The 26,206-nt window shown below is 66.7% G+C and overlaps 4 protein-coding genes across 11 annotated transcripts; 2 read left to right on the top strand and 2 right to left on the bottom strand.

Annotated features, from left to right (window-relative positions):
- Positions 1-14: 14 nt before the first annotated feature.
- On the top strand, positions 15-9,389 carry ABHD8 (abhydrolase domain containing 8). Its single transcript, XM_027472409.3, has 5 exons — positions 15-382; positions 5,675-6,449; positions 6,956-7,126; positions 7,288-7,504; positions 7,583-9,389. The coding sequence occupies exons 2-5, from the start codon at positions 5,683-5,685 to the stop codon at positions 7,730-7,732; spliced, it is 1,305 nt and encodes a 434-aa protein (XP_027328210.3). The 5' UTR covers positions 15-382; positions 5,675-5,682; the 3' UTR covers positions 7,733-9,389.
- ANKLE1 (ankyrin repeat and LEM domain containing 1) lies at positions 9,384-14,180 on the bottom strand. 4 transcript variants are annotated; one of them, XM_038168990.2, is made up of 7 exons: positions 13,290-14,176; positions 12,603-12,693; positions 10,850-12,509; positions 10,601-10,763; positions 10,356-10,515; positions 10,137-10,191; positions 9,384-9,841 (listed from the first exon to the last, which is right to left on the bottom strand). In XM_038168990.2, exons 1-7 carry the CDS (start codon positions 13,514-13,516, stop codon positions 9,669-9,671), a joined length of 2,529 nt encoding a protein of 842 aa, XP_038024918.2. In that variant the 5' UTR covers positions 13,517-14,176; the 3' UTR covers positions 9,384-9,668. The 4 variants fall into 4 exon arrangements, with proteins under 4 accessions (XP_038024918.2, XP_038024917.2, XP_071885429.1 ...); XM_038168989.2 differs by having other exon boundaries at positions 10,137-10,266; positions 13,290-14,172; XM_072029328.1 differs by lacking the exon at positions 13,290-14,176 and having other exon boundaries at positions 10,137-10,266; positions 12,603-13,087.
- Positions 14,181-14,309: 129 nt separating this feature from the next.
- Positions 14,310-18,241, bottom strand: BABAM1 (BRISC and BRCA1 A complex member 1). Of its 3 annotated transcripts, none has more exons than XM_072029331.1 (11): positions 18,194-18,241; positions 17,001-17,317; positions 16,852-16,910; positions 16,639-16,759; positions 16,343-16,421; positions 15,947-15,971; positions 15,606-15,735; positions 15,058-15,144; positions 14,732-14,944; positions 14,585-14,602; positions 14,310-14,429 (listed from the first exon to the last, which is right to left on the bottom strand). In XM_072029331.1, exons 2-9 carry the CDS (start codon positions 17,295-17,297, stop codon positions 14,744-14,746), a joined length of 999 nt encoding a protein of 332 aa, XP_071885432.1. In that variant the 5' UTR covers positions 17,298-17,317; positions 18,194-18,241; the 3' UTR covers positions 14,310-14,429; positions 14,585-14,602; positions 14,732-14,743. The 3 variants fall into 3 exon arrangements, with proteins under 3 accessions (XP_071885432.1, XP_071885431.1, XP_038024929.1); XM_072029330.1 differs by lacking the exon at positions 14,585-14,602 and adding an exon at positions 14,525-14,542; XM_038169001.2 differs by lacking the exons at positions 14,310-14,429; positions 14,585-14,602 and having other exon boundaries at positions 14,609-14,944; positions 17,001-17,306; positions 18,194-18,233.
- A 955-nt stretch (positions 18,242-19,196) lies between these two features.
- Positions 19,197-24,302, top strand: USHBP1 (USH1 protein network component harmonin binding protein 1). 3 transcript variants are annotated; one of them, XM_072029243.1, is made up of 14 exons: positions 19,204-19,876; positions 19,981-20,326; positions 20,697-20,815; positions 20,889-21,086; positions 21,172-21,273; positions 21,351-21,493; positions 21,594-21,734; positions 21,810-21,892; positions 22,200-22,335; positions 22,417-22,660; positions 22,738-22,923; positions 22,998-23,089; positions 23,166-23,288; positions 24,058-24,302. In XM_072029243.1, the coding sequence occupies exons 1-14, from the start codon at positions 19,217-19,219 to the stop codon at positions 24,227-24,229; spliced, it is 2,745 nt and encodes a 914-aa protein (XP_071885344.1). In that variant the 5' UTR covers positions 19,204-19,216; the 3' UTR covers positions 24,230-24,302. The 3 variants fall into 3 exon arrangements, with proteins under 3 accessions (XP_071885345.1, XP_071885344.1, XP_038024909.2); XM_038168981.2 differs by having other exon boundaries at positions 19,659-19,799; XM_072029244.1 differs by lacking the exons at positions 22,998-23,089; positions 23,166-23,288; positions 24,058-24,302 and having other exon boundaries at positions 19,197-19,876; positions 21,850-21,892; positions 22,738-22,897.
- The last annotated feature ends 1,904 nt before the right edge of the window (positions 24,303-26,206 follow it).

The following is a 26,206-nucleotide window of genomic DNA, read 5'->3' as shown; positions in this document are numbered from 1 at the left end:
CGTGTCTGTCATGCCGAAAGCCCTCCTCCTTAGGAGGGATTTAAGGGGCTTTCTATGGCTAGAGACTACAAGGACAAATAGCACCCCCAAACCCCAGAGCTCGGCTATGAGGCTCCTCTCTCCGCCGGGGCTCATGGGGAGAGGATGGAAGGAGAGATTCCAGTCTAAAGCGGATGAGCTGAGCTGAAGGCACTGCTCCATCCTTCCCCAAAACACCGGCGAAAAAATGTGATCAGAGGAGCCGAAAAGCTGAGCAGGCTGCCAGCGCTCGCGTCCTGCTCCCGCTGCCTCGGGCATCTCTCCCTCTCCCCATTTTGCCTCCTGCAGGAATAAGCCTTTCGTTTGCAGCCTCGACTCCTGACAATCCTTGTCACTAAATGAGGTGAGCAGCACGATCCGGCTCTCTTTGTGCAGGGGACCTGGAGCCCAAGCCCGTGATGTAGGGCATGCGCCGCAGCGGAGGGGAGGAAGGTGCTCGGCACGGGGAGCAAAAAAATGGCCAAAGGAGCAAAAAATGGCCAAAGGAGCTGCCTCGAAGCTGGCGGCCGAAAGGGATTTGCGAGGCGTTTAAATGGGATTGCGGGGGGGGAAGCAGCAGCTGGGGAGCAGCTCGGCGTTGTTTGCACTTAAATAGCCCCGTTCCATGAGCGTGAGCGCGGGGTTAAAAAGCTGCCCGGCCATAAAACTTAGGAACGGCTGCCGTTGTGATGCAATTGCAGTAAATTATTGCTGGCTCCGGAGGAAGAAGACCTGCTGTTGCTATGTGCGTGTCAAATCTGCTTGGGTTTTTTTTTTTGGTTGGAGAGCGAGGGGGCACCTGCATGCATCGCTGCCCGGCGGAGGGGGCAGGGTTTTCTTCTTTCCTTCCTCCTCGCAATGGTTTCTTCCAGGCTGCTCCTGGAGCCTGTAGGACATTTGCTGCCGGAGGAATCGGGCTGGTTTTCCTGCGGCTATGCGGTGGGACCACAGGCGAGCCTGTGCCGGCTCGGGCATCCCCCTGGAAATCCAGGAGGGTTGGGAAAGCGGTGGGGTGAAGCAGCATGTCAGCCCTGGAGGTCAGGCGCAGGTTACTCCGCTGGGCATTGCATAATCTTTTGTTTCTCAAGGTCTTCTTCCTTCCTAAAGAGAGACGTGTGGCAGGCAGCCAGCCCTGGCTCCAGGCTGCCGTGTGTGCTACGGGCGCTCTGCTCTCCCTGCGATGCCGTCTCTCCACTCAATGCAATTTGTGTCCTGCAGGGCCCTCGGCAGAGCCCTGCCCGTGCCTGGGGACCCTGCACCCAGGGAAAGCGCAGGTTTTGGTTGCATCCCTGCATACACTGAGGATTTTGTGGTTTTCTCGGTGGTTTTCTGTTCATGCAGCCGATGAAACCTTCCTGACTGCTTACTCCTGAGTGTCCTGATAAAGCTGCTGTAATTGTATCAGGACGAGGAGGCTGGGTGTACCAGAATAAATCCAGGTGCTACCGTGGCCGTTTCACGTTCCCCCAGAGGGAAGTTTGCTTCGCAGGACCGAGGCCGAGCGGCACAAACATTTTCTTGCGCCGATCTGAGACGAGTGCTTAAACAGTTGTTGTCTTGACGTGTTTCTCGATGCCATGGCTTCTCCACTTTGCGCTGAGTGAATGAATGGGAGAGGCTGGAAAGAGCATAATGACATTTGCCCATTCCTCAGGAGTGTCGTGTGTCATCATTAATACTCGCGAGCCCCGGAGGGAAGGGATTAGAGCTGAACAAATTATTATGGCAGGTCGGATTCTGGCTGCAGCACATCTCACACTCCTCTCCATGTCCCTGGCATCTCTCCTCCGAGGATTTGCGAGGAATTAGCAGATATGAAATCCCTGCTACTCCCTGCGGGGGGTCCACGGCTGCGTGCAAGGAGGGGACGGAGGTGCTGAGCAGTGGGGCTGTGGGGGTATTTCTGGCACGGGGGGAGCAGAAGCTGTTTGCAGCCATCAGCTCCTGCAGTAAATGATGCTTTGGGCTCGCTCATTGGGGCCAAATGTTTACCAGGACTTCTGGCAGGGCCAGGCTCGGTGCTGCTTATGGGGAAATGCAGCATCCTTTCCTTTCCCCTGCCCATAATATTGAGGTTCCCCAGCAGGGAGAGGACAGGAGGAGGAGGTTTTTGTCATTTCCATCCCATCCTGGCACAGCCGAGGGGCACTGCGTGAGCGTGCCTGCAGTGCTGCCATGCCTTGGGGGAAGAGATGGGGTGAGCACTGCCCCACGGGCTTTATATCAGCCCCACAGGCTGCATGTCAGCCCCACAGACTTTATATCAGCCCCACAGACTTTATATCAGCCCCACGGGCTCTACGGCAGCGTATCAGCCCCGCGTGGCTGCCTGTCACGTTACCACGCCGGGCTTTCTGCCCTCCACCCTGCCACGTCGGCTCTTGTCCCATTTTTCTCCAGCTGTGACATGGAGCCGTCAAGTTGTGTAAAATCAGAGGCGCTGCAGCCCAAAGTAGGTCAGTAAGTTGTTTTTCCCAGCTGGGTTGCTCGTGGTGGCAGCAGGGAGAATGAAGCTGGAGGACCCGGCGGTGACATCGGTGCTCGGCGGGACGAGGTCCAGACCTGGGAGCTCGGTCGGGCTCCCCAAATCAACCCTCAGCATCCCTCGAGTCGTCAGCCTCGGAGCTGGAAGCATTTTCCTGGGGGAAGCGGTGATTTTGGGGGGGATCCGGATGCGGGTATCGCCTCGTGGCGATGCTCTTCGCTTCCCCAAACCCGCAGCCTGGCGGGCTGGCGCCGTGCTCGCGCCGCGCCTGACTCATTGTTGTGCCTGGCCTTATGTAACCGGTGCCGAAATCTCTGCTGGGGGCGGCGGTGGAAGGTAGCCGGGATGGAAAAGGGGGGGGCTGGGGGGAAAGCAGCTCATTGCCATGGTTACCAGCGGCTTCGCAAAGTTCTTCCCATCCGTCTGGTTCCGTTCTCAGCCCTTGCATCTGGCGGAGGGAACGTCCCTCGGCGTTTCTGCCCGCGGCAGACGCTGGGAGGCGGCGGGTGGGAGGTGGGAGACGGGCGCACGGAGCCTCCAGCCCCGGGGATGGAGCCTGATGTTGGGGCGCTTTGCTTAACCTCCTGCCCCCTCCATTTCCAGCTTAGCCATCGAATGGCTTGGCCTGTTAGAAGGGTTGCCACGTCTTGGATTGTGAGTTCCAGGGTGGGCAGAGCCAAACGTGGGCATCTTGGGTCTGGGCAGCCCCCTCCTCGCAGAGGGAGCCACGTTCGTGCCCAAAAGCAGACCCCCCAGCCCCAGGATCGGGGCAGAGCCGGGCTCCTGGATCCGCCTGCAGAGCTCCTGAGCGCGAGAGCCTTCCAGCAAATCAATTCTGGAAATGAACAGGGTGGACTAATTGAGTTAATCCTGGGAAGTTAATCAATGTCGGCTCGGTTTGGCCAGAAGTCCTGTTTATAATCCACGCAGAGATCATTAATGCCTTGTGAAATGGAGGCGCGCTGCGAGTCCGGGCTGTGGGGAAGGAAATCGGAGGGAGAAGCCACGCCGGGATGTCCAAATGAGCCTGGTGAGGACCATCCCCAAGCTGCGACCACCTCCTCCTGCCTTCCCCTGCCTCGATTCCCCTGCCGGCAGCACCAGGGCAGCTGCAGCAAATCCACAGGGATTTGGGAGAACCAGGGAGCTGCACAGCCCTTGGCCAGCCGTGGCAGAGCTCGTGGGCCTTGTGGGGACTGCAGTGCTCGGGTCTGGCTGTTTTCCTCCCTGGTTTTCCACCTGCCCTGCCTCTCTTAAAAGCACGGTGAGAGCGGAGGTGTTCTCCATCCCAGCGCAGAGGCAGCTGGGGAGCTTCCAGCCAGCAGCTCCAGCCAGCCTGGTGCCCAGCTCCGCGGGCTCCTCGCCGGTTTGGAAGCGTGGTTCAGCAGAACGCACCGGCCCCTTGCCCAGGATGTGCTCAGCTCCACCTTCCCAACGCCCCGAGAGCTCCTGCTCCTGCTCCATCCCACAGGATGAGCTCCGGATGAGCAAGGAGAGGCTCCGTGGGCTCCCGGGGAGGTTGTTTTGGTGCTGCAGAGCTCCTGGTGCCGCAGGACCTGAGCTGCATCCTGCACAGATGCGCCTGTGTCTGCAGGGATCGCCGACACGAGCCTGGGGACAAAACCTCAAAGCTCTGGGATGGACACGGCGCAGCCTCAACCCAGCCCCGTGCCCCACGTCCCCACCACGAGCTGGAGCAGCTTTCCTAACGCTGCAGCTCTCTCCCCCACGGGGGCAAAAACCGTGGCACCTCGTGCTCGCTCCTCCCCGCCGCGAGCGGCACGAAGCAGGGAAGTCCCTGGCAGAGCTGGGGCGAGCACCAAACGCTGGCCTCTGTCCCGAGAGGAAGAAGGGAGCTGGCACAAATCCCTCCGCCTCTGCCAAGGGAGCTGTTCCCCAGCAGGAACCGGGCTGCTTTCTTCCAGGGGGAACCCAGCAGCCGTGCGCGGGGCTGGCGACGGAGCAGGCGCGGGTGCCTTGGCTCTGTGCCGTTGGGGGCCAGGCTGGGGGTGCTGGGGGGCTCTGAGCAGGGTGCAGCATCGCCCTCTTGGCCCCCAAACGCACCGAATTATCAAAGCTGTGAATTATCAGAGCCCTGAGCCCTGCCTGCCTCCGTTCCCTGGGTTGTTTTGCTCGTGCTTGTGCCCAGCACAACCAGGATGGTGATGTTTAATTCCCCGCTGCGAACGCACTCTTCCTTCCCTTCCACCCGCTGGGGGGGCCACGCTCAGTAACTTGCAGCTGAAGGGGGGGCTGCCCGTGTCCCCCCAGCCCCCGCCGCGGCTCGCTTTGCTCAGCAGCCCTTTGGCATCAATAATTCACCGTGTTTGGCTTCGTCAATAATAAATGTGCATCAGCCTGGTGGAGAGGGGCGGCAGGAACAGCCCCAGCCCGGGCCATGCGCCCTCGGTGCCAGCCCCAGCTCGGTGCCCCCAGCCCCTGCTGCACCCACCCCGCTGGTCCCATCACCCCCAGCCCTCTCCAAAAGCCCCCCCAAGCTCAAAAACATCCCAAAAACCCCAGGAAGAGCAAGCATCAAAAACTGGGCTTGCCTTGGGGCCAGGGAGGATGGTGCCGAGCTCCCCCAGCCTCTCCCAACCCTGCTGTGGGGCTGGAAATATGGGGAGGGGGCTCCCCCCCGCTCCGGGCTGGGTTTACTGCCTCTCCCTCCGGTTCTTGCGCTCAGCCTCAATTTGCGGAGTGACTCTAATTAAAACCTCCAGCCCCGCTCCCTGCAATTTGCTAATCGCATCGGTGGTTTGGAGCACAGCTCCGCACACATTTATATTTCATCAGGATAAATAATGCATCCCCATCGCCGAACCTCTCCTCCCAGCCCCATATTTGGGGCCAGAAATAGCTTTTTCGGTTCAGATGGGCTTTTCCTTCGGTGTTCCTCCCTTGGCTATGGCAGAGCCGTCCTTTGGGGCTCATCACCTGGGGACCGTGGGGCTTGGCAGCCACAGCACCACGCCAGGCTGGTGATGGGGACGTGGCCAAAGCTGGACGAGGGCGCAGGGGTTCCACCTCCGACCAGAAGCAAAACCGAGGTTGTGCGTTTGGGGAAGCACCAAATTCAGCCCCCAGGAGCGTGCTCTGCCCTCGCTCACGCTGCCCTGGCTCTCCCCGCTCGGACTAACACCCTTCTGCTTCCCCTCTCGCCCCGTGCAGGGAGCATAATGCTGAACAGCATCACCGATGGGCTCCTCTGCTGCCTGATGGGCAAAACGACCAACGCCGTGGGGCCGCTGGACAGCGTTGAGGCCGGCAACGGCTACAGCTTCATGGAGGTGAAGCCGGGGAGGATCCTGCGGGTCCGGCACAGCACGCCGAGCCGCCCGGCCGCCGAGCAGCCCGAGGAGCCGCAGGCTGGGGGCGCGGAGCGGGGCACGGTGCACTGCAAGCGTAAAATCACCCTGTACCGAAACGGGCAGCTGGTGATCGAGAACCTGGGGGACGCCGTCCGCTCCGAGATCCTGCACTGCCACAACGGCTCGGCGGAGCCCAACAGCACCGTGGAGCTGGAGCTCTCCGAGCTGGCAAACCAAGCCCCCGCCGGCACGCCGGGAGCTGGCACGCCGGGAGCCGGCACGCCGGGAACCGGCGCCCGCGACGCGGCCCCCGCCAAGCGTCGGAAGCGCAAGCCTAAGAAAGTCATCAACATCGACTGCAAGAAGCAGATCACGAGCTGCAAAGGCACGCACAGCGACGTCGTCCTCTTCTTCATCCACGGCGTGGGCGGCTCGCTGGACATCTGGAAGGAGCAGCTGGACTTCTTCACCAAGCTGGGCTACGAGGTGGTGGCTCCTGACCTGGCCGGCCACGGCTGCAGCTCGGCTCCCCAAATCGCCGCCGCCTACACCTTCTACGCGCTGGCCGAGGACATGAGGGCCGTCTTCAAGCGCTACGCCAAGAAGAGGAACATCCTCATAGGGCACTCCTATGGGTAAGGGACACAGGGGACACGTAGATGCCTTCACCCCGCTGCCATCCTCCCCTTGGCAGCAAACGCTGGAGAAATGCCGGACAAAATGCCAGCGAATGCTGCATGAATCCCACCCCGCTGGGGCTGAGGAGCAGAGCAGGGGTGTGGGGTTTCCAGCCCTAGGTTTATCCTCAGCTCTGATCTCCTCCATCCTCTCAGTGCGTGTTTCTGGGTCCGGCTAATCCCGGTGCCCGCCCTCCCGAGCGCATGGGCTAGCAAGGAAGCCGGCGGCACTCAGCCTATAAATAGAGTAAGCCCGAGAAAGTCAATTAGAAGGGGACTAAGCGCTCCAGAGCAGGCCTGGGAGGAGAGGGAGTGGAGCTGGGCAGGATTAGATGGGAGGAACGAGTGGGACGCAGCCTCCAGCGTGGCTGAGCTGATCTCAGGGCGCTGGTGACGTCCCTGCTGTGCCGGGGGCTGCTTCGTGCAGGAACGAGCTGGGTGCACGGCGCTGTGTCTCCCCGCAGGGTCTCCTTCTGCACCTTCCTTGCCCACGAGTACCCAGACCTGGTCCATAAAGTGATCATGATCAACGGAGGGGGCCCGACGGCGCTGGAGCCCAGCCTCTGCTCCATCTTCAACATGCCCACCTGCGTGCTGCACTGCCTGTCCCCGTGCCTGGCCTGGAGCTTCCTCAAGTGAGTCCCCGACTCCGTGCCACCGCTGTCCCCAATAAACCCAGCCCCGTGCGGGCTCCCAGTTTGGGGACCCCCCCAGCACAGGCAGCGTGTCCCCAGCCCGTGTGATAGCGGCACTGTGCCATGCTGACCCCCCTGCCCGTGCTGGCTCTGTCCCCTAGGGCTGGCTTCGCTCGCCAGGGTGCCAAAGAGAAGCAGCTGCTGAAGGAAGGCAACGCCTTCAACGTGTCCTCCTTCGTGCTGCGCGCCATGATGAGCGGGCAGTACTGGCCCGAGGGCGACGAGGTTTACCACGCGGAGCTGGCCGTGCCCGTGCTGCTGGTGCACGGCATGCACGACAAATTCGTGCCGGTGGAGGAGGACCAGCGCATGGCCGAGGTACAGGACGGAGCGGGGTTAGGGGGTGAGGGTTGGGGGCTCGTCCCGGCGCTGACGCCCGTCCCCGTGTCCCTCCAGATCCTGCTGATCGCCTTCCTGAAGGTGATCGACGAGGGCAGCCACATGGTGATGATGGAGTGCCCCGAGACGGTCAACACCCTGCTCCACGAGTTCGTCCTGTGGGAGCCCGAGACGCCAACCGGGGACGGGCAAGGAGAGAAAAAATAAGGTGGCAGGGACGCGGTGACCGGGCTGCTCCGATGGGAGAGACGTTTCGGAGCGCAGAGGGCTTTACGAGCGCAGAGGGGCAGGGTGCAGCCTGCCCCCGCCGGGAGCGGAGCTGATTTTTCTTCCCCGGCCGCAGCCGGGTCGCAGGCTGGCGGCGGCGGAGCGTGGGGGCTCCCCCCGGGCACGGGTGCGCGGGGTCGGCAGCGGGACCACGGCAGACCCGGTCGCCGTTCCCCTCGGGGACGGCATGGCAGCCGCTGGAGCGTCTTCATCCTGTTTCGTTGTAGTGTTCTTTTCCTCACGCAGCGACCCCCCCGGGGAGGGGCAGAGAGAGAGAGAGAAAGGATGCTGCGGGGGGGCTGCTCCCACCTGCAGCAGCGCGGGACGAAGGCAGACGGGGTCCCTGCGGGGAGAGCGCGGTGCCCCCCCCGGCTTCTTCCTCGCCAGGGCTGGAGGAGCCGACGTGGGATTGCTTGAAGGGGAAGCCAAAAGTGGGATTTGCCTCTCTAACCCTCAGTGGCGGGGGGGGGCGAGGAGGCTGAGCTCTCCCCCAGTGCCACCGTTCGTGCAGTCGTGTCCCCAACCACCGCCGCTTTAGGTTACCGCAGCGCTGGCTTCTGCACAGCTCCCCCCCCCCCGCTGCTGCCCCCACCAACCGGGGCTCCTCGAGGTGCTCGGAGCCGCCACCACCGCGCCATGCCCCCCGCTCTCCCCGGCACCCGCAGCAAACCCCGAGCAACGCGGGGGGGGCGATGCAAACCGGAGCCGAGCGCTCGTTACCAGCACCGGCTCCGTGCACAACCCCACGGATCCCGGGGTCGTTCCTCCCCTCCACCACTCGTGTCCCATAGCCAGGACCCTGAAGGTATATGGGATGCGCCGGGCATCGTTGTGGGGTCTCCGTGCTCCCGGCTAGGCTGGGGGGCTCCGTGGGACCCCTGAGCGAGCTGGGGCTGTGCTCGGCACCGCTGCTCCCCCGGCCCCAAGCCCACGCGCTGGGGATGGCCGCAGCCTCCTCGTTACCCCAAAGAGCAAAGCCGCTCCCCTTGTTGTTTTCTCCTCTTTTTTCCCCCCCCCATCTAAACCAAAGAAACAGCCAGGCCCCGTTCGTCCCGTGGGAACCTCGCCCTCTGGGTGGGTGCAGGAGCCCCTCTTCATCCTCACCACCCCAGGTCAGCTCCGGGGGCTCCCGGCTGTGCGGGGCTGCCCTATAATCAGAGCTGGCACCCCAAAACCGAGCGATGGGGAAGAGGAAGGGCCCTTGGGAGCTGGTGCTGGCACTGCAGGGACCGCGTGTGACAAGTGCCACCGCACGAGCCACGCTCTGTCCCCTCTGCCCCCGCCCGCCCGTGCCCACCACTGCAGCCTCCTGTCTCATAATGAGAATTTTAACGCCCTAAACCTGGGTGCGGACGCATTTCCGCACCCCTACCCCGAATCACGGCTCTGCCCCCCCCTTGCTGCACCCCCCCAAAACGGGCCGGAGGCGACCGTCAGCGCCACGGCCCTTCGCCCTCTGTCACCACGGAGTCTGTGCCGCTCGTACCGCCATCGCTTGCACTAAGGCAAAGGCAAAACGCCCCCCGCTCCCCCCCCGCCGCTGAGCCACGCGCCGTGTTTGTGCCATTTCATACAGTAAAGCCGTGTTATATTCTCAGCCGCGTCCGACTCGGTCATGGGGGGACAGGGTTTGGGAGCGCGGCAGGGATGGGAAGCGAAGCCCAAATCCACGGGGAGAGCTTTGAGTCGTCCTCACGCCCAGCCCTGCCGTGATTTATTCCTCACCATTTAGGGGATGGGTAAAATAAATAGGAAAAAACTCTCATTGTCACTCAGAAGATAAAAACACGCCACCACGCTGCCCTCGCCTCCTGGAGAGGCGCAAGGGGGTGAAGGCAAGGGGTGTCCCCAGCCCCCCCGTGTCTCCCCAGGGTGCTCAGCGCCCACCCTGGATGTCCGCTGGCCGGAGCTGCCGCTCGCCCTCGGCCAGGAAGATGCGCATGGCCCTGTGCAGCATGTGCACGCCCAGGCGCCGGCGCCTCTCGGGTGGCCAGCTCGCCGCCGCGCCGTAGCAGTTCCCCTTCCGCTGGTTGGTGATGGTCTGCAGCCCTGCGGGGAGGGGGTCAGCACCCTCAGCCCCCCCGGATGGGCTCAGCACCCTCATTCCTCCCCGTTAGCACCCGCAGCCCCGTAGGGTCCCCGTTAGCACCCTCTCCCAGGCATCTTTCCCCTACTGGAGATGGAGAATGGGGGGCTTGTGCCCAAACCCCGTGCTGCCAACCACGCACCCCAAACTCCCCGTGCACCCCAGGACAGGCTGCAGCCCCCTGCTCTGCACGCAGTGGGGTCGGAGAGGTGGCAGAGCCGATCCCGGGACCTGTCCCCCCGCCACAACCCCACTCACCCAGGGCCTCCACCACGCAGCTCTCCCTGGTGTACGCCTCGGCCGGCACGCTGCTCTGGAAGCAGTGCACGGAGATGACGCCCTGCCCGCTGCCCCAAATCTCCAGGATGCGCCGCACCTTGGGGCAGCCCTGCGGGATGGCAGCACCATCACCACGACCCCGTGCCCACCACCGTGGCCTCGAGCCCCCCACCCGGGACAATCCCCAGCCCATCCCACCTTCCTCGTCCCTGCCCGGTACTGGCTCAGAGCCTCGGAGAGGTGGCAGTAGGGCCGGGCGCGCGTCCCCTTGCCCACGTAGAAGACGGCTTTGACGAAGGTCCTGAAGCACTCCGCTGGGCTCAGGCGGTGGCAGCGCAGCGGCAGGTCCTGGGTGACCCTGGGGGTGCAAACCCCAACCTTTGGGGCTTGTGTGGTCTCCATGGGGGGGGCACCAGCCCCAGAACCACGCAGCCCAGCCCTACCTGGGGTCGAGGAGGAGGTAGTTGAAGCTGGCTTTCAGCAGCCCCTCGCGCCAGTGCCGGCTCCGGTCAGGGCGGTCGAATTGCTGCGCCAACACCCGCTCGTCCTGGGCGCAGTCGGGGACGTGGCCGGTCTGCAGCGCGGCCGCCAGCTCGGGGCTGTGCCCTGGGGTGGCCACGGTGGGGTTGGGGAACACCCCGAGACCCCCCCATCAGGCTTAGAGAGACGGGGGGGGGCTCCCCAGGACTCACCCTCGGGGCTGCGGCTCAGCTTCTCCAGGCGCCGCAGGTAGACGCGCCGGGTGAACTCCGTGATGGGCGCGGGGTCCTCCCCCAGCACCCGCAGCCGCCGGCGGAGCGCCTCGTCGGAGAGCACCCGTGGGACCCGTGCTCGCCCCTTGGGGACCGCGGTGTCCCCAGGGCTGGTGGCTTCTGCACCGGGGCTGTGCCACTCGCTGGGCACCCGTCCCTCGTGCTCCACGGCGCGATGGGGGACGCAGACGGTGGGTGAGGGTGGCACCGGTGGGCTCCCCGGGTCCAGCACCCTGGGGTTGGTGGCGTGGGGGGAGTCCTGGAAGGGGTCATGGTCCCCAGGACCCAGCAGCACCGTGGGGCTGGAGCTGGGGGGGCCCTGAGGATCCGATGGAGGGTTGTGGGGGGATCTTTGGTCCCCAGGACCCAGCAGCACCGTGGAGATGGAGCTGGAGGAGCCCCGAGGGTCTGATGGGGAGTCCTGGGGGGGGTCGCGGTCCCCAGGACCCAGCAGCACTGTGGGGCTGGAGCTGCTGCCCCCCAGGGGGGAGCTGGGCTGGGTGGGGGTCCTGGGGAGGATCTGGGTGTCATCCAGGGAAGCCGTGCCTTCTCCGTCCCCCCCCGACACATCCGCACCCCCAAGGGCGACGCGGTGCCCCAGGGTGGGGGCGGTGTCCCCGGGGACACCCCTGGGTGCTCTGACCCTGGGGGGCCTCCGGGGCATCTCCAGGGTGGTGTCAAAGAGGGAGGAAGAGGAAGAGGAGGCACCGAGCCGCTCCGCTGAGGCCTGGAGGCGGCTCTTGGTGCGGGGGGTGACGTGGCAGAACTGGGGGGGCTGCAAGGTGCCACCCCCTGCAGCGAGACCGGCCGGGCTGCGAGGGGTCCTTGGGGTGCCAGGAGGGGAGCCCCCGAGGGTGCAGCCTTGGAGCAGCGCAGGCAGCTCCCCCACGGCTGGGGGGCTCCGGGGGGGCAGCTCCTGGGGTCCTGCTTCGCCCTGGCCCCCCCCGGCCTCACTGGGCTCCAACGTCTCCACCGCGGTGACGAAGCACTCGCTGGCCGTGCTGCTGTCCTCCTCCCCGAGGCTGCTGCAGTCACGGCCCCCAGCCCCTCTGCAACCCAGGGGCCGGGGGGGGCTCCTGGCCCCAGTTCTGGGCTTGGGGCCCCCCCTCGTCCCCATCCCTCTCGGGGTTCCCTGCCCAGGCTCATCCCCAGCACACAGCAGGGTGCTGGAGGCGAGGGGCTGTGGGGGGAAAGCCGAGCCCCTGGGGGGGCACAGGGGGAAGGAGGGGACGGAGGCGGGCGGGGGACAGCCCGGCCACGCTGGGCCCCCCCCAGACCCGTGGCTGTTCCCCGGTTCCAGCTCACCCAGCTGGGACAGGCGGGTGCTGCTCAGGGGCCCCGCGTCGGAGCAATCCTCGGTCAGGAAGGACAGCGAGCGCCTGGACCCCCACGGGGCTACGGGGTCGGGATGGGGCTCAGCACCCGGCCCCCCAAGAGGACAAGGAGCAGCAGCAGCGCCCCGAAACCAGCCGCAGCAGCACCCCGGGGGGGGGTTATCCCCTGCAGGGGGGCAGCCCTGGACGTGCAGGGGGGCGCGCAGGAGCGGTGCGCGCAGCCGGCAGCCCCGCGGCAGCGCCAGGTCGACGGCTCGCTTCCCATCCTGCGGGGAGGGGGACGCTGCTGTGACACCCCCACCAAGGACGGGGACCCCAGCAGCAGCTCGGTGCTGTCCCCAAAGCCCCCCCCAGCTCACCTGGTCGCGGAGCTCCAGGTACCCCCCCATCTTCAGCCGGTGGCACCCCCGGGACGCGGTGACGTGCGGTGTTGGGAGCTCCTGGGGGGACCTGGCACGAGATTGGGGTCACTGCTGTCCCCTCAGTGCCTCCAGTGACCCCCCCCCAGCCACAGCTCGCCACCCCCCCGTTCCACCCACCAGTAGCCAAGTGGTTGAGGGTGACCCCCCCACGAGGCAGGAGCAGTTTGGGGTCAGCCCCCAGCTGTAGCAGGGCCTCCAGCACCCTCAGGCACGGCCAGTAGGGTGGGGGGGTCACCGGCCTGCACCCCCCCGGGTCACCCCAAACTGTGCACGGCCCCTACCTGCACCTCCCCCAGCGCCCCCCCCGTGGGGCTGAGCCCAATGAGCCGCGGCCATACAGGGAAGGGGGGGGGGCAACAGCGCAACAACCCCCCCCCAAGGCACCCAACACCCCCTTCCCTAGACCCCCCCCCTTAAAACAATGCACGCAGCACCCCCCCCAGCACCACCCACACCAGACCCCCCCCTTACAACGCGAAGAAGCCCCCCCCAGCGCAACACCCCCCCCCCAATGCACTGAGGGGTGCCCTAAGCGAGCCCCCCCGGGCCCCCCCCGTTAATACAACAGCCCCGGGTGCAGGGCGTGCAATGGCCTCTGGTGCAAGCCCCCCCCCCCCCCCTTACGGTGCTCGTAGCCCCCCCTCCTGCTCGCGCCGCCCCGCTCCATTCATGCCGCCCCGCGGCGCGCGCGCGCGCCCCCGCCCATTCAAACCCCCCCGCGCGCCGCCGCTCATTGGTCGCCTCGCCGGCCAATAGGAAGAGGCCTCGGGATGCCCCGCCCACAACTCGAAGGGGCGGGGCCATAGCGCCCAGTGCCTCCCAGTAACCTGCCCCAGCATTGCCCAGTACATCCCAGTAACCTGGCACCTGCGCTCCCCAGTGCTGCCCAGTAACCCTACCCCTGCAGCTCCCAGTTCCTCCCAGTGCCCTGCCCCAGCATCGTCCAGTGCCACCCAGTGCCCTGCACCAGTATCGCCCAGTAACCCTGACACCCTACACCAGCCAGTTCCTCCCAGTGCCCTGCCCCAGCAGTGCTCAGTAACCCTGCCCCAGCATCACCCAGTTCCTCCCAGTAACCCTGCCCTAGCAGCGCCCAGTTCCTCCCAAGTAACCCTGCCCCAGTAGTGCCCAGTTCCTCCCAGTAACCCTGCCCCAGCATCACCCAGTTCCTCCCAGTGCCCTGCCCCAGCATCTCCCAGTTCCTCCCAGTTCCCTGCCCCAGCATCTCCCAGTTCCTCCCAGTTCCCTGCCCCAGCATCTCCCAGTTCCTCCCAGTTCCCTGCCCCAGCATCACCCAGTTCCTCCCAGTGCCCTGCCCCAGCATCTCCCAGTTCCTCCCAGTTCCCTGCCCCAGCATCTCCCAGTTCCTCCCAGTTCCCTGCCCCAGCATCACCCAGTTCCTCCCAGTGCCCTGCCCCAGCATCTCCCAGTTCCTCCCAGTGCCCTGCCCCAGCATCTCCCAGTTCCTCCCAGTAACCCCACCCAGACACCCCAGTTCTCCCCACACAACCAAAACCCACAGCCCACCCCACCCCGTGCCCCCACCCCTCCCCACACCCCCACCCCACCCAGCGAGGGCTGAGCAGACCCCACACCCCCCCCAGCACCCCCAACACCCCCAACACCACACCGCACACCAACCAGTCCTAAAAACACCTTTTTTTCCCCCAAACCCCACCACGGAGCAATAGGGCGCACGGGGACGCTCCAGGACGCAGTGGCCACCAGCAGGGGGCTCAGAGGGTGGCCACGGGGAGGGGGGGGGTCACAGGGTGACCATGACCTCGGGAAGGGGGGGGTCACAGGGTGACCATGACCTCAGGGGGGGTCACAGGGTGACCATGACCTTGGGGGGGGGGTCACAGGGTGACCGTGACCTCGGGGGGGGGTCACAGGGTGACCATGACCTTGGGGGGGGGTCACAGGGTGACCGTGACCTCGGGGGGGGGGGACGCTCCTGGGCCCTAGGATGCGGTGGCCACCGGCGGGGGCTCAGAGGGTGGCCACAGGGGGGGGGGTCAGATGGTGACCATGACCTCGGGGGGGGGTCACAGGGTGGCCGTGACCTCGGGGGGGGGTCAGACGGTGGCCTCGGCCTCGGGGGGCTCGTCGCCCTCCAGCAGGCTGTAGGCGGCGTGGGTCTGGAAGGGGCGCTGCAGGGGGTGCGCCAGCAGCTTGGCCATGCAGTTGTGCAGCTCCACCGCCGGCCCCGTCAGCGCCACCTCGTACTTGTAGTTGGTGCCTTTGGCGTCCAGGCTGCTGAAGAAGGCGTAGAGCTCCTGGGGAGGGACACGGGGACACCCCCAAACAGCTTTGGGTAGCTGGGGGGGGACAGCACGAACCCCCCCTGCGCTCCCCGCTCCATCCCTCCCCGCCCTCGTCCTGTGCTCACCTTCCAGCTCGTCTCGTCCTCCTTCTCCTCCGCCCCGTTGTGGATGTAAACCACGTCGAAGAAGAAGTAGGGGCACTGCAGCATCTTCTGCGGGATGGGGGGGGACACCGGGCACGGTTTTTGGGTGTCCTGGGCACCACCCGAGCCCACCCACCCGGGGTCCCCAGGGGGCTGGGCGCAGCTCTTGGACACGCCAGGCACCATCGGAGCCCACCCACCCGTGGCACCCCGGGGGGCTGGGAACAGCTCTTGGATGCACCGGACACCCCCCGAGCCCACCCCCACGGGGTCCCTGGGGGTCCAGGCACGGCTTTTGGACACCCCAGACACCCCCTGAGCCCACCCACATGGGGTCCCTGGGGGTCCGGGCACAGCTTTTGGACACCCCAGACACCCCCCGAGCTCACCCATGGCACCCCATGCTCTTGGACGCACCGGACACCCCCTGAACCCACCCACATGGGGTCCCTGGGGGTCCGGGCACGGTTTTTGGACGCACCGGACACCCCCCCACCCCGAGCCCACCCTTGGCACCCCGGGGTCCCTACCTTCATCTGCTCCGAGGCAGAGAATTGGGGCTGGCAGCCCGGGCGGCCGAGCACCAGGATGGTGCGCACCACGTAGGGGGGCGGGATGGTCTGCACGTTCTCCGTCACCGGCAGCTCGATCTTCTGCTGGCTGCACCGGGATGGGGGGGGGGGGGACACCGGGGTGGGGGGCTGAGACCTCCCCCACCTCCCTCAGAGCAAACCCAGCACCCCTAAAACCCGCCACGGGGGGGGCGGCACCGCAGGCACCCCGCTCGTTTGGTTTTTAGGGTGATGCTGGCGGCCCCCAGCCCTCCGTGTGCCCCCCCAGCCCCTTGTGTGCCCCCCCCGGCCGTACTCACATGAGGTTGAAGAGCCCCTCGAGATCTGCAGCCCGAGGTAAGGACAGATCCCAAAAACAGACCCCTCCCCGCCCCACAGACCGTTGCGTCCCCCCCCAGTGGGGGTCCTGCGCTCAGACCCGGTGCCCGGGGATGCCCCAGGGTGGGGAGAAAATTCCCAAGAAATGGTTTTTGGGGAAGGAGGGGAAGGAGCTCAGCCTCACAGCCCCGGCGTGGCCACTGCGGGGACGGCAGCGAGGCCGCGGATCTGCTGCCATCTGCAGGCAAAGGGCCTGGAAGGGCCCAGCGGGAACCCGAGGGACCCCAACGGCACCCAAAGGGACCCCGATGGCACCCAAAGGGGACCCCACATGCTCCGAGCCCCCAGCCCCGTGGGCTCGCTGCCGGCGTGGATACTGAAGGACTTGCAGACGACGGTCTCCAGGTCGTAGAGGCAGCTGCAGACCTCGCGGGGGTCCGAGGTGAACCCTGAGAGCTGAGGGGAGACGGGGTGAGGGGGGCACGGAGCTGTCCCCACCCCCATCCTATCCCCGTTCCCATCCCATTCCATCCCCATCTTCATCCTGTCCCCATCCCATCCATCCCCATGCCATCCCCATCCTCATCCCATCCCATCCTCATCCCTGTATTTATCCCATCCTGCCCCCATCCCCATCCTCATCCTGTCCCCATCCTGTCCCCGTCCCGCTCACCCACGTGGCGTCGTTGTTCACCACCACCAGCGCGAACTCGTGGCTCTTGTCGATCTTGTGCTTCGTCCTCACGAACATCTCGATCATCTTCTGCGAGATGTTCAGCGCGTTGGTCTTGGACCTGCGGGATGGGACGGGGACGGGGACGCTGCGCTCAGCGCCACCACCCCCAAAACCCCACCACCAGCCCCCTCTCCAAACCCCGCCACTCACCCATTAAACGACTCCAGCTTGGGCAGAGCCATCTCCTCCGCCAGGTCCAGGCAGATGATCTGGGGGGGGGAAGAAGGGCATGCTGAACACCCCCAGCCCCACCGTGCCCCCCCAGGACCCCCCAAACCCAGTACCGATGCCTCACTCACCACCTTCTCGGGGCAGTTCACCCGCGGCGTCTTCACCTGCACCTCCGCGGGGTGCGCGGGGCCGGGCCAGGCGGTGCCGTCGGGGGCCGCGGTGCTTTGGGGGCTGTCGTCGGCGCTGGCGGCTTCCCCCTCGCCCTCGCTGCGGTTTCCCACGCTGGTTTGGGCGCTCAGAGCCCGGTCCTCGGCGCCCTCGGGGTTGGAGCGGGTGCGGGGTCGCTGCTCCCCCAGCGCCTTCTCCTCCTCCTCCTCGGCGGCGCTGCCCGGCTCCGACGTGTCCATGCCGCAGCCGCGCTCCATGGGGGGGTGCTGGGGGGGGGCTGCGGGGGTGTTATTGGGGTTGGGTAACCACCCTTTGTGCCTCCTGATCCTATAACCCTGTGGTGTCCCCCCCATGCTGCCCAGGGTAGCCCTGACCCCATAAAATTCCCCTCGACCCCTGTGCCTCCTCTGTGCACCCCCCTGACCCTGTGCACCCCCACTGACCTTGTGTCCCCCCTTGACCCCATGCACCACCCCGACCCCGTGCAACCCCCCCGACCCCGTGTTCCCCCTTGACCCCATACACCCCCCAACCCTGCGCAACCCCCCCTTACCCTATGCACCCCCCTGACCCTGTGCAACCCCCACTGACCTTGTGTCCCCCTTTGACTCCGTGCACCCCCCTGACCCCATGCACCCCCCTCGACCCTGTATCCCCCCTCTGACCCCGTGCAACACCCCCGACCCTGTGTCCCCCCCCGACCCCGTGCATCCTCCCAACCCCATATCCCCCCTTGACCCCGTGCACCCCCCCCAGCCCTTGCGGACCCCTGCCCCCATGCACCCCCGACCCCATTCACCCCATACACCCCCCCACCCCATACACCCCCCCACCCCGTGCACCTCCCCCCTGACCCCGTGCACCCCCCTCACCCCCTGTGGACCCCCGACCCCGTGCACCCCCCCTGTGCCCCCCTCACCCCCTCTGTGCCCCCCCCCCGCCCCGTGCATCCCCCCCTCGACCCCATGCAACCCCCCCAGCCCCTGTGAACCCCCCCCAGCCCCTGTAGACCCCCCCAGCCCCTGTGGACCCCCCCGGCCCCTGTGGACCCCTGCCCCCATGCACTGCCCATGGCCCCATGCACTCCCCATGCACCCCCTTTGTGCCCCCCCCAGCCCCGCGCCCCCCCCCTCGCCCCCCGGCGCGCGCTCACCCGCTCTCGGCCGCCCGAGCCCCGCCCGCTGCTGCCCGGAAGTGGCGGCGCGCGGGGGCTGCTGGGAGTTGTAGTTCCCGGGGGGGGGAACCCGCCGGGCACGTGGGGGGGGGGGGGGGGGGCAGGATGGAGCCCGGGCAACTGTCAGGGGGCAGGAACCGCCCCCGGCACCCCAAAAACCCATGCACGACCCCCTGCACCCATGCACTGACCCCTGCACCCCAAAAACCCGTGCACGACCCCTGGCACCCCAAAAACCTGTGCACGACCCCTGCACCCATGCAACGCCCCCTACACCCATGCAATGTTCTCTGCACCCCAAACACCCATGCACATCCTCCTGCACCCATGCAACGCCCCCTGCACCCCAAAAACCCATGCACGACCCTCTGCATGCATGCAACCTCCCCCTGCACCTATGCAAACCTCTCTGCACCCATGCAATGGTCCCTGCACCCCAAACACTCATGCAACACCCCCTGCACCCATGCAGCCCCCCTGCACCCCAAACACCCATTCACAACCCCCTGCACCCCGAAAACCCATTCACAACCTTCTGCACCCATGCAATGGTCCCTGCACCCCAAACACTGATGCAACACCCCCTGCACCCATGCAACCCCCCTGCACCCCAAACACCCATGCACGACCCCCTGCACCCATGCAACGCCCCCTGCACCCCAAAAAAACATTCACAACCCCCTGCACCCCAAAAACCTGTTCACAACCTTCTGCACCCATGCAATGCCCCCCGCACCCATGCAATGGCCCCTGCACCCCAAACACCCCATGCACAAACCTGCACCCATGCACTATCTCTCTGCACCCCAAACACCCATGCAATGCCCCCTGCACCTATGCAATGCCCTCTGCACCCCAAACACCCATGCACATCCTCTTGCACCCATGCAACCCCCCTGCATCCATACAACGCCCCCTGCACCCCTGCAATGCCCCCTGCACCCCAAACACCCATGCAATGCCCCCTGCACCCATGCAATGCTCCCTGCACCCCAAACACCCATGCACAACCTCCCGCACCCACGCACCATCCCTCTGCACCCTAACTGCCCGTGCGCTGCCCCTTTGCACCCCGTGCACCATCACCCAGCACCTGCCTGCCCTGAGCGGGCTCCCTCCTGGCCCTACACACCCCAGCACCCCGTGCTGTGCCCCCCAGCACCCCAAATGTTCGTGTGCCCTTCTGCAACCCCAAAGTCTGGGGGTTGTGCAAGGGCGCAATGCTGGGTGTGTGCTCTTGGCGGGGTGCACGAGCACCCAGGTGTATGGGGAGGGTCTGGCATGGGGCCGGGGTGCCATGGGGCAGAGCAGGGCTTTAGGGATGGTATTGGGGTGCCCGGCTCCTGCAGAGCCCCCCAAGACACCTCCATCACCCGGCGCAGGGCAGCGCAACGGTTAAGCGTGGGAGGCTGCGCCGGGGCTCCTGAGGAAGAGGAAATCTCAGCAGGAACAAGGAATGGGCAAGACCTGGGGTGGCCCCACGGGGCCCCCGCCGGCAGCCCGGACGTGCCTGGATCCGGCCACGGTGCGGGGCCGAGCTGTGGGGCCGGGCTGAGCGGGCAGGAGTCGGGCCAGGATGGACGAGGCAAGTGGGGTGTCCCTGGGGGTGCTGGGTGGCCGTCCCCAAAACTCATCCCTCGTCCCCATCCTGGCTGCACCACGGTGGGTGGCGGCCCCTCTGCACCCCAAGCACCCGCTCGTCCCCCTTCTGCACCACCCCTGGTGCTCCCCAGGGCACCCCCCGCAGAAACCTCTGCTCCCCGCAGCCCCTGCCAGGCCAGCGGGTGGACGAGGACGAGGACGAGGATGAGGACGAGGCCACGGGGGAGGACACCCAGGACGTGCCACCCCACGAGGAGCACATCGCCCGCCTGCTGGCCACCGTGGCCCGGCTGCAGCACCGCGCCGAGCAGCTGCAGCGCCGCCCCGGCAGCTACGGGCACGCGGCGGCACCGGCACCGGTGGCACCCGGCCACAGCCAGCCCCTGGCCTCACCGCCCCGCAGGGAGGAGGAGGAAGAGGAGGGTTCGGGGGGCACCAGCAGCCTCCCCGCCGAGGCGCAGCAGCCTCGGGAGCTCGACGGCACGCGCGGTGCTGGAGCTGGTCTGGAAGGTGGGTGCTTTGTGCACTGCGGCACCGTGCCGTGCCTCGTGGCACCGTGCTGTGCCATATAGCATCATGCCGTGCCATATAGCATTGTGCCGTGCCATATAGCATCATGCCGTGCCATATAGCACCTTGCTGTGCCATATAGCATCGTGCTGTGCCATATAGCTTTGTGCCATGCCTTGTAGCACTGTGCCGTGCCATATAACACCATGCTGTGCCATACAGCACCATATCAGGCAACACCGTGCCATGCCTCACAGCACCATGACGTGCCATATAGCATCGTGCCATGCCATACAGCACCATGCCATGCCCCACAGCACCGTGCCATGCCATGCCAGCACCTGACCCCCTCCCCAATCCCTCTCCCCAGCCCACGGCCCCGACCTCTTCGCCGACCTGCAGCACGCCGTGAGCTCTCTGGAGCGCGCCGTCTTCTCCCGGCACCGCCGAGCCCCAGCCCCGCCGGCAGAGTGGGCGCGGGCGGCCAAGGTGAGGCAGGGTGGCACGGGCAGCCCCAAAGCCCAAGGGGATGGGCGCTGCCCGACTGGCCTCGTGCCCCCAGAGCCTGGAGGAGCTGGAGCAGGCGGCGGGGGCTCTGCCGGCGGCGTGCGGGGGCCCGGAGCAGGGCGAGGGGCTGCTGGATGCGGTGGCGAGGAACACGGCGCTGCGGGCGGCCCTGGGGCACCGCGACGAGGAGCTGAGCCGCGCCACGGCCTCGCTGCAGGTGCTGCAGGGCGAGCGCAATCGGCTGCAGGGGAAGGTGGGTGCCGGGGCGGGGTTGGGGGTGCCAAATGAGGGGAGCCCCCTGGTTTGGCCCCCAGGGCTCAGCTCGGTGCTCGGCGCAGGTCCGGGAGCTGCAGGAGGCTCTGGCAAGGCTGGAGGAGCCGGACGGTGCCGGCAGCGGCACCACGGGGCTTGGCAGCACCCCAGGACTGGGGGAACCCCAGGTGAGTGCAGGGCTGGGGCGGCTCCAAGGGTGGGATCCTGCTGCCCTGGCACCAGGCGCTGCCTCTCCCCTCTGCAGGACCTGCCCTCGCGCCTCCTGAGCTTCGACGGCACCCACAGCACCCACAGCACCCACAGCACCCAGCCCCACAGCCCGCTCTCCCCCCAGCCCTCAGAGGGTGCCGAGCAGGAGCTGGAGGATCGGATGCAGCAGCTGCAAAGGTGAGACCCCCCCCCCAAAAAAAAAAACCTCGAGCCCCAGGATCCGCTGAGCCCCCGCCGGTGGAGAAACCGCGGCACGGGGCTGAGCGGTGGCGCCCAGGTGCGTGGAGAGGCTGAAGGAGGTGAACCAGGAGCTGGTGGGCGCCCTGCGGGACTGCAAGAGCGACTCGGAGCGGCTCAGCATGCTGCTGGGGCAGCACGAGTCCCGCAGCAGCGCGCTGCGCCTGGCCCTGCACTGCAGGTGGGGGACACGGGGGGGGGACGGGGACAGGGCTGGGGGCAGGCACGGCGCGGTGCTGAGCCCCTCTGTGTGCAGCGAGCGCTGCGAGGACACCTACGCTGCTCTGCTCCACCAGGCGTGGGCGAAGCTGGGCAGGGGAGGGGATGGCCCCGGAGGTGGTGAGTGGCAGCCCGGGGGGGTGCGGGACGCAGGGAGGGGTGCCGGGGGACCTCGGGGGGGTACAGGGAGGGTGCACGAGGGATACGGAGGGGATATGAGGGGATCTTGGGGGGTGCTGTTGGGGTACTGGGGGATGGGGGATACACAAGGGGGATGCTCGGGGTGCTGGGGGATGGAGGGGGGTGCAGAGGGGTGCAGGAGGGATTCAGGGGGGATACAGGTGGGATTTGGGGGGATTCACAGAGGGTGCTGGGGGTCCCGGTCCCCAGCACAGCCCCGCTGTGAGGCCTCCTGCCCCGTGCCCAGGAGCAGCAAGGCAGCAGAGCCCGGAGCAGGGGTCTGGGTCCGGTCCTGAGCCCCCACAGGGGCCGCAGCTCCCGCACCGAGCGGACCCGGATGGCCAGGAGGAGAGCGGGGCCAGCGCCTGCCCCGGGCTGCAGAGGTACCGGGGGGGGCACGAGGCTGGGTGGTGACCCCACACCGTACCCAGCACCTCGGTGCCACCACGTCCCCGTCCCCGCAGCTCCCCGGTGTCCCAGGGGACGGAGGAGGGGGCCCTGCGGGAGTCCATCCGCCGGCTGCGCGCCGAGCAGGCGGCCGTGCAGGGGTCCCTGCGCGACGCCCCCGCGCCCACCCGCGCCCTCACCCGCCGCGGCGAGGACGCCCGTGCCCGTGCCGAGCGGGCTCTGCGCGACGCTCGGGCTCTGCTGCCCGGCTGGCGGCGGCCGGAGAAGGAGGAGCTGCTGCGGGACCTGGCGCTGCTCAAGGTGAGGATGAGGAGGGGGCGCGTGGAGCCCCCCCCGTGGCTCTGCATGGACAAGAAGTGATGGTGCTGCCCTGCCAGGAGGCCATGGCCGAGCTGAAGACGCGGCTGCAGCTGGTGGAGAAGGAGAAGAGGGGCCTGGGGGTGCTGGCGGCGGCGCAGGGGCCGCGGGAGGCTGCGCTGCGCCTGGTGCTGCAGCACCTGGAGAGGGAGCGAGATGGGGGCTCCCCCAGCCCCCCCAGCAGCTCCAGCAGCAGCAGCGAGGAGGTGAGGCTGCCCTGGCTCTGCTCCCCATGGCCATGGGCTCGCTGGGGGTGCTGATCCCTATGGGGGCTCCGCAGGATGCCCAGGCCACCCGAATTGGAGCTGCGGCACCCAAGCACCCCACGGACCCGGAGAGGACGCGGCAAGAGCTGCTCCGTGCCCAGGCCCGGTAAGAAACCTCAGCACCGGGAGCCCTGAGTGTGCCACGGCACCGTGCCAGGCTCTGCCACGAGCGTGTCCCCCAGCATCGAGGAGCTGCACGCCCGGGCACGGGCCCTGGTGCTGTCCCTGGAGCAGAGCAGCGCCGCCAGCCGCGCGCAGCAGGAGCAGTACGTCACCATCACCGGAGACTTCTTCCACGCTCACAGGTGGGCACGGGGGTGCCCGGTCAGTGCTCGGCACGCAGCGGGTGCACGGTGCCCCTACGCCTCCCCAAAACGCAGAACCTGCCTGCATGGCTTCGGTGCACACCCCCCCTGCATGCCCCAAAAGCTTTCTTGCTTCATACACAGCCCAAAAGCGCGGTCCCTTCCTGCACACCCCAAAAGTGCTGTTGCTTTGTGCACACCCCGAAATCACCACCCTCTTTTATGCTCTCCAAAAGTGCGGCCCCTTCTTGCACATCCCAAAAGCGCAGAGCCCTTCCCCACACCCCCCAAAATAGTGCCCCATTCCTGCACACCTAGAGAGCATGGCCCCAAAACTGCCGTCCCTTTTTGTGCACCCCAAAACTGCAGTCCCTTTGTGCACACCCAAAACTACCGCCCCTTCGTGCGCACCCCAAAAAGCACAATCCCCTCGTGCACACCCCAAAAGCCCCACCCTCTTTTACACTCTCCAAAAGCGCAGCCCCTTCCCACCCCCCAAAACAGAGCCTTGTTCCTGCACACCTCAAGAGCACAGCCCCAAAACCACCGTCCCTTTTTGTGCACCCCAAAACCGCAGTCCCTTTACGTGCATCCAAAACCAACTCCCCTCCATGCGCTCCCCAAAACTACCACCCCTTCGTGCGCACCCCAAAAGCTCAATCCCTTTGCGCACACCCCAAAAGCACAATCCCTTTGTGCACACCCCAAAATCGCAGTCCCTGCCCCAAAAGCTCTGTCCCCGTGCCCCGTGGTGACGCTGTGCCCGCAGGGCGCTGGCGCTGGCGTACCGTGGAGCCCGGCAGAAGCAGGGGGCCCAGCTGCGGCGCCTGGAGGCGCAGGCGGGCGCCGTGCGGCAGCAGCACGCCCAGAGGGTGCAGGCGCTGGCCCGACGGCTGCAGGCCCTGGAGCAGCACCCGGCTGGCAGCGAGACCTGCATTTAGGGTGCGCCCCCCCGGCCCCCCCCGTGAGATGAGGCCGGGATGGACCCATGAGGACAATAAACCGAATAAACCGCTGATGCTCTTGGCTATGGTTCAGCCGGACTGGGGATCGATGGGGGGCTTTGGGATGGACCCGGGGCTCAGCTCAGCCCAGCAACAAAAGCCGTGCCCCCCCCCCAACCCCCCCCAACCCCCCCACCCCGGTGTCGCGGCGCAGATGAAGCCGTTTCGTTATCCCTGACGTGGGATCAAAGGTGACGGCGGTGGCCGTGGCGGGAGGGCCCCATGCATATTCAGGAGGGAAGAGGAGCAGTGACCCCGCACCGGGGGCAGCCGCGCGTCGCGGGGGGGGCCGGCAGCGAGGCTGGGCTGGGGGCTGCCGGGGGGGGGAACGGGGCTGAGCAGCCCCCGGTGCGATGGGGCGGCGGTGGGGCAGGATTAGGGCGAGTGTGGGGCAGGATTAGGGTGAGCGGGGGTCAATGGGGTGAGGGTGCAGGGGGCTGGGGGGGCAGCCCGGGGCACAGATGTGCTGCGGGGTGTCGGGGAAACTGAGGCACGGAGCTACAGCTGGGCCACGAGCAGGGCTGCGGCTCCCCGGGGAGGTGCCGCAGCGGAGTTCAAGGCTCAGCGGGTCGATATCCAGATGGAGAGGGCAGACAGGGAGGGCTGCGGGGCCACGGAACGGGGCTGCGGGGCAGGGCTGTAGGGCTGCAGTGTCAGGGTGCACGGCAAGGGTATGGGGTGCACAGCAGGGCTGTGGGGTGCAAAATAGGGCCCTGGGGGTGAGCAACAGGGCTATTGGGGTGCACAACCGGGCTATTGGGGTGCACAACAGGGCTCTGGGGTGCACAATAGGGCTGTGGGGTGCAAAATAGGGCTTTGGGGGAACAAAACTGGGTTGTGGGGGTGACCAACAGGGCTATTGGGGTGCACAACAGGGCCATGGGGTGCACAATAGGGCTGCAGGCCTGGGGGTCACAGGGCTTCAGGCTCGGCCAGGTCTGGCCAGGCTCATCGGGGGGTCCGGGGGGGGGTCCCGGTAGCGGTGGCGGTGGCGTGGACGGGCTGACCCGTGGGTTGAAGGTCAGGGCTCTGTGCTCAGACCCCTTTTCAGATTCAAATGGGCTCCTGGGGGCTTTGTGCGCGGGGTCAGGCTTCACCGAGAGCCGCATGAAAGGGCCGGGGCGGCCGGGGAGGCTTTCAAGTCCCTGGGTGCCGGGGAGGGGATGGGGGGGGGGGAGCCCAGACAGAGCCACCAAAACCCCAGTCCTGGCTGCGGAGACCCCCAAAAAAAAAAAACTGGGCACACCACAACCCTCTGCCAAGGGGCTGCTGGCACGGCACGGCACGGCACGGCACGGCACGGCTTGGCACCCCGCAGCATCGACACCAAAGCCCTGGGCACCCCGGGAAGCAGCAGTGGGGTGCAGGCTCCCCCCCACACACACACACCCAGCACGGCACGGCCGCCCCGGTTCCCTTTGTCCTTCACCTCCCCGAGCAGCTCGCACGCCCTCGGCACGCACGCACATGCCCGCACGCAGGATCCGGCCCCGGGAACGCGGCGATAAGGAGCCGCACGCCCTCCGCCTGGGATCGCCCGGGCTCTGCAAACAGCTCCGGGGAGGAGCGGGGCCAGATCCTGCCTGGCATGGGTGGCCCGAAGGGGAAACCAGCCCCGGCACGGGGAAAACTCAGCCAGGAGTTGGGTTGAAAATCAAGGGATTGAGCTAAAACGTCGCGGTTCTGAATGTGGGGGGCTGTGCGCACCCTGTGTGGGTCTCCTTTGGGTTCCCAGACCCTGGGAGGATGGAAACGCAGGAGGAAAGGCAGGCAGACCATCCCTAAAAGGGCATCAATCCCCAAAAATAGGGGCATCCATCCCACCAAAGCCCCCGGGAAGCGCTGCTGCTGGTGGCAGGGGGCATGGCTGCCCCGCAGCCTGGAGCTAAATGGGGCGCAGGCAAACGGGTCGGG

Source organism: Anas platyrhynchos, chromosome 29 (assembly GCF_047663525.1).
Source record: "Anas platyrhynchos isolate ZD024472 breed Pekin duck chromosome 29, IASCAAS_PekinDuck_T2T, whole genome shotgun sequence".
NCBI classification, from domain to species: Eukaryota; Metazoa; Chordata; class Aves; order Anseriformes; family Anatidae; genus Anas; species Anas platyrhynchos.
The sequence above is the reverse complement of the archived record's forward strand: the minus strand, read 5'-3'. Positions and strand labels throughout refer to the sequence as shown.

Coding starts and splice junctions, on each gene's coding strand:
- ABHD8 (XM_027472409.3), top strand. CDS start 5,683: ATGCTGAACAGCATCACCGATGGGCTCCTCTGCTGCCTGATGGGCAAA. Junction 7,127..7,287: donor CTGGCCTGGAGCTTCCTCAA/GTGAGTCCCCGA, acceptor TCTGTCCCCTAG/GGCTGGCTTCGCTCGCCAGG. Junction 7,505..7,582: donor AGGACCAGCGCATGGCCGAG/GTACAGGACGGA, acceptor GTGTCCCTCCAG/ATCCTGCTGATCGCCTTCCT.
- ANKLE1 (XM_038168989.2), bottom strand. CDS start 13,516: ATGTACTGGGCAATGCTGGGGCAGGTTACTGGGAGGCACTGGGCGCTA. Junction 12,510..12,602: donor ACCTGGAGCTCCGCGACCAG/GTGAGCTGGGGG, acceptor CCCTCCCCGCAG/GATGGGAAGCGAGCCGTCGA. Junction 10,516..10,600: donor TACCTCCTCCTCGACCCCAG/GTAGGGCTGGGC, acceptor TTGCACCCCCAG/GGTCACCCAGGACCTGCCGC.
- BABAM1 (XM_072029331.1), bottom strand. CDS start 17,297: ATGGAGCGCGGCTGCGGCATGGACACGTCGGAGCCGGGCAGCGCCGCC. Junction 16,911..17,000: donor TGAACTGCCCCGAGAAGGTG/GTGAGTGAGGCA, acceptor TCCCCCCCCCAG/ATCATCTGCCTGGACCTGGC. Junction 16,422..16,638: donor TGAACAACGACGCCACGTGG/GTGAGCGGGACG, acceptor GTCTCCCCTCAG/CTCTCAGGGTTCACCTCGGA.
- USHBP1 (XM_072029243.1), top strand. CDS start 19,217: ATGCACAACCTCCCGCACCCACGCACCATCCCTCTGCACCCTAACTGC. Junction 19,877..19,980: donor CCCATCCTGGCTGCACCACG/GTGGGTGGCGGC, acceptor TGCTCCCCGCAG/CCCCTGCCAGGCCAGCGGGT. Junction 21,494..21,593: donor CGGATGCAGCAGCTGCAAAG/GTGAGACCCCCC, acceptor GGTGGCGCCCAG/GTGCGTGGAGAGGCTGAAGG.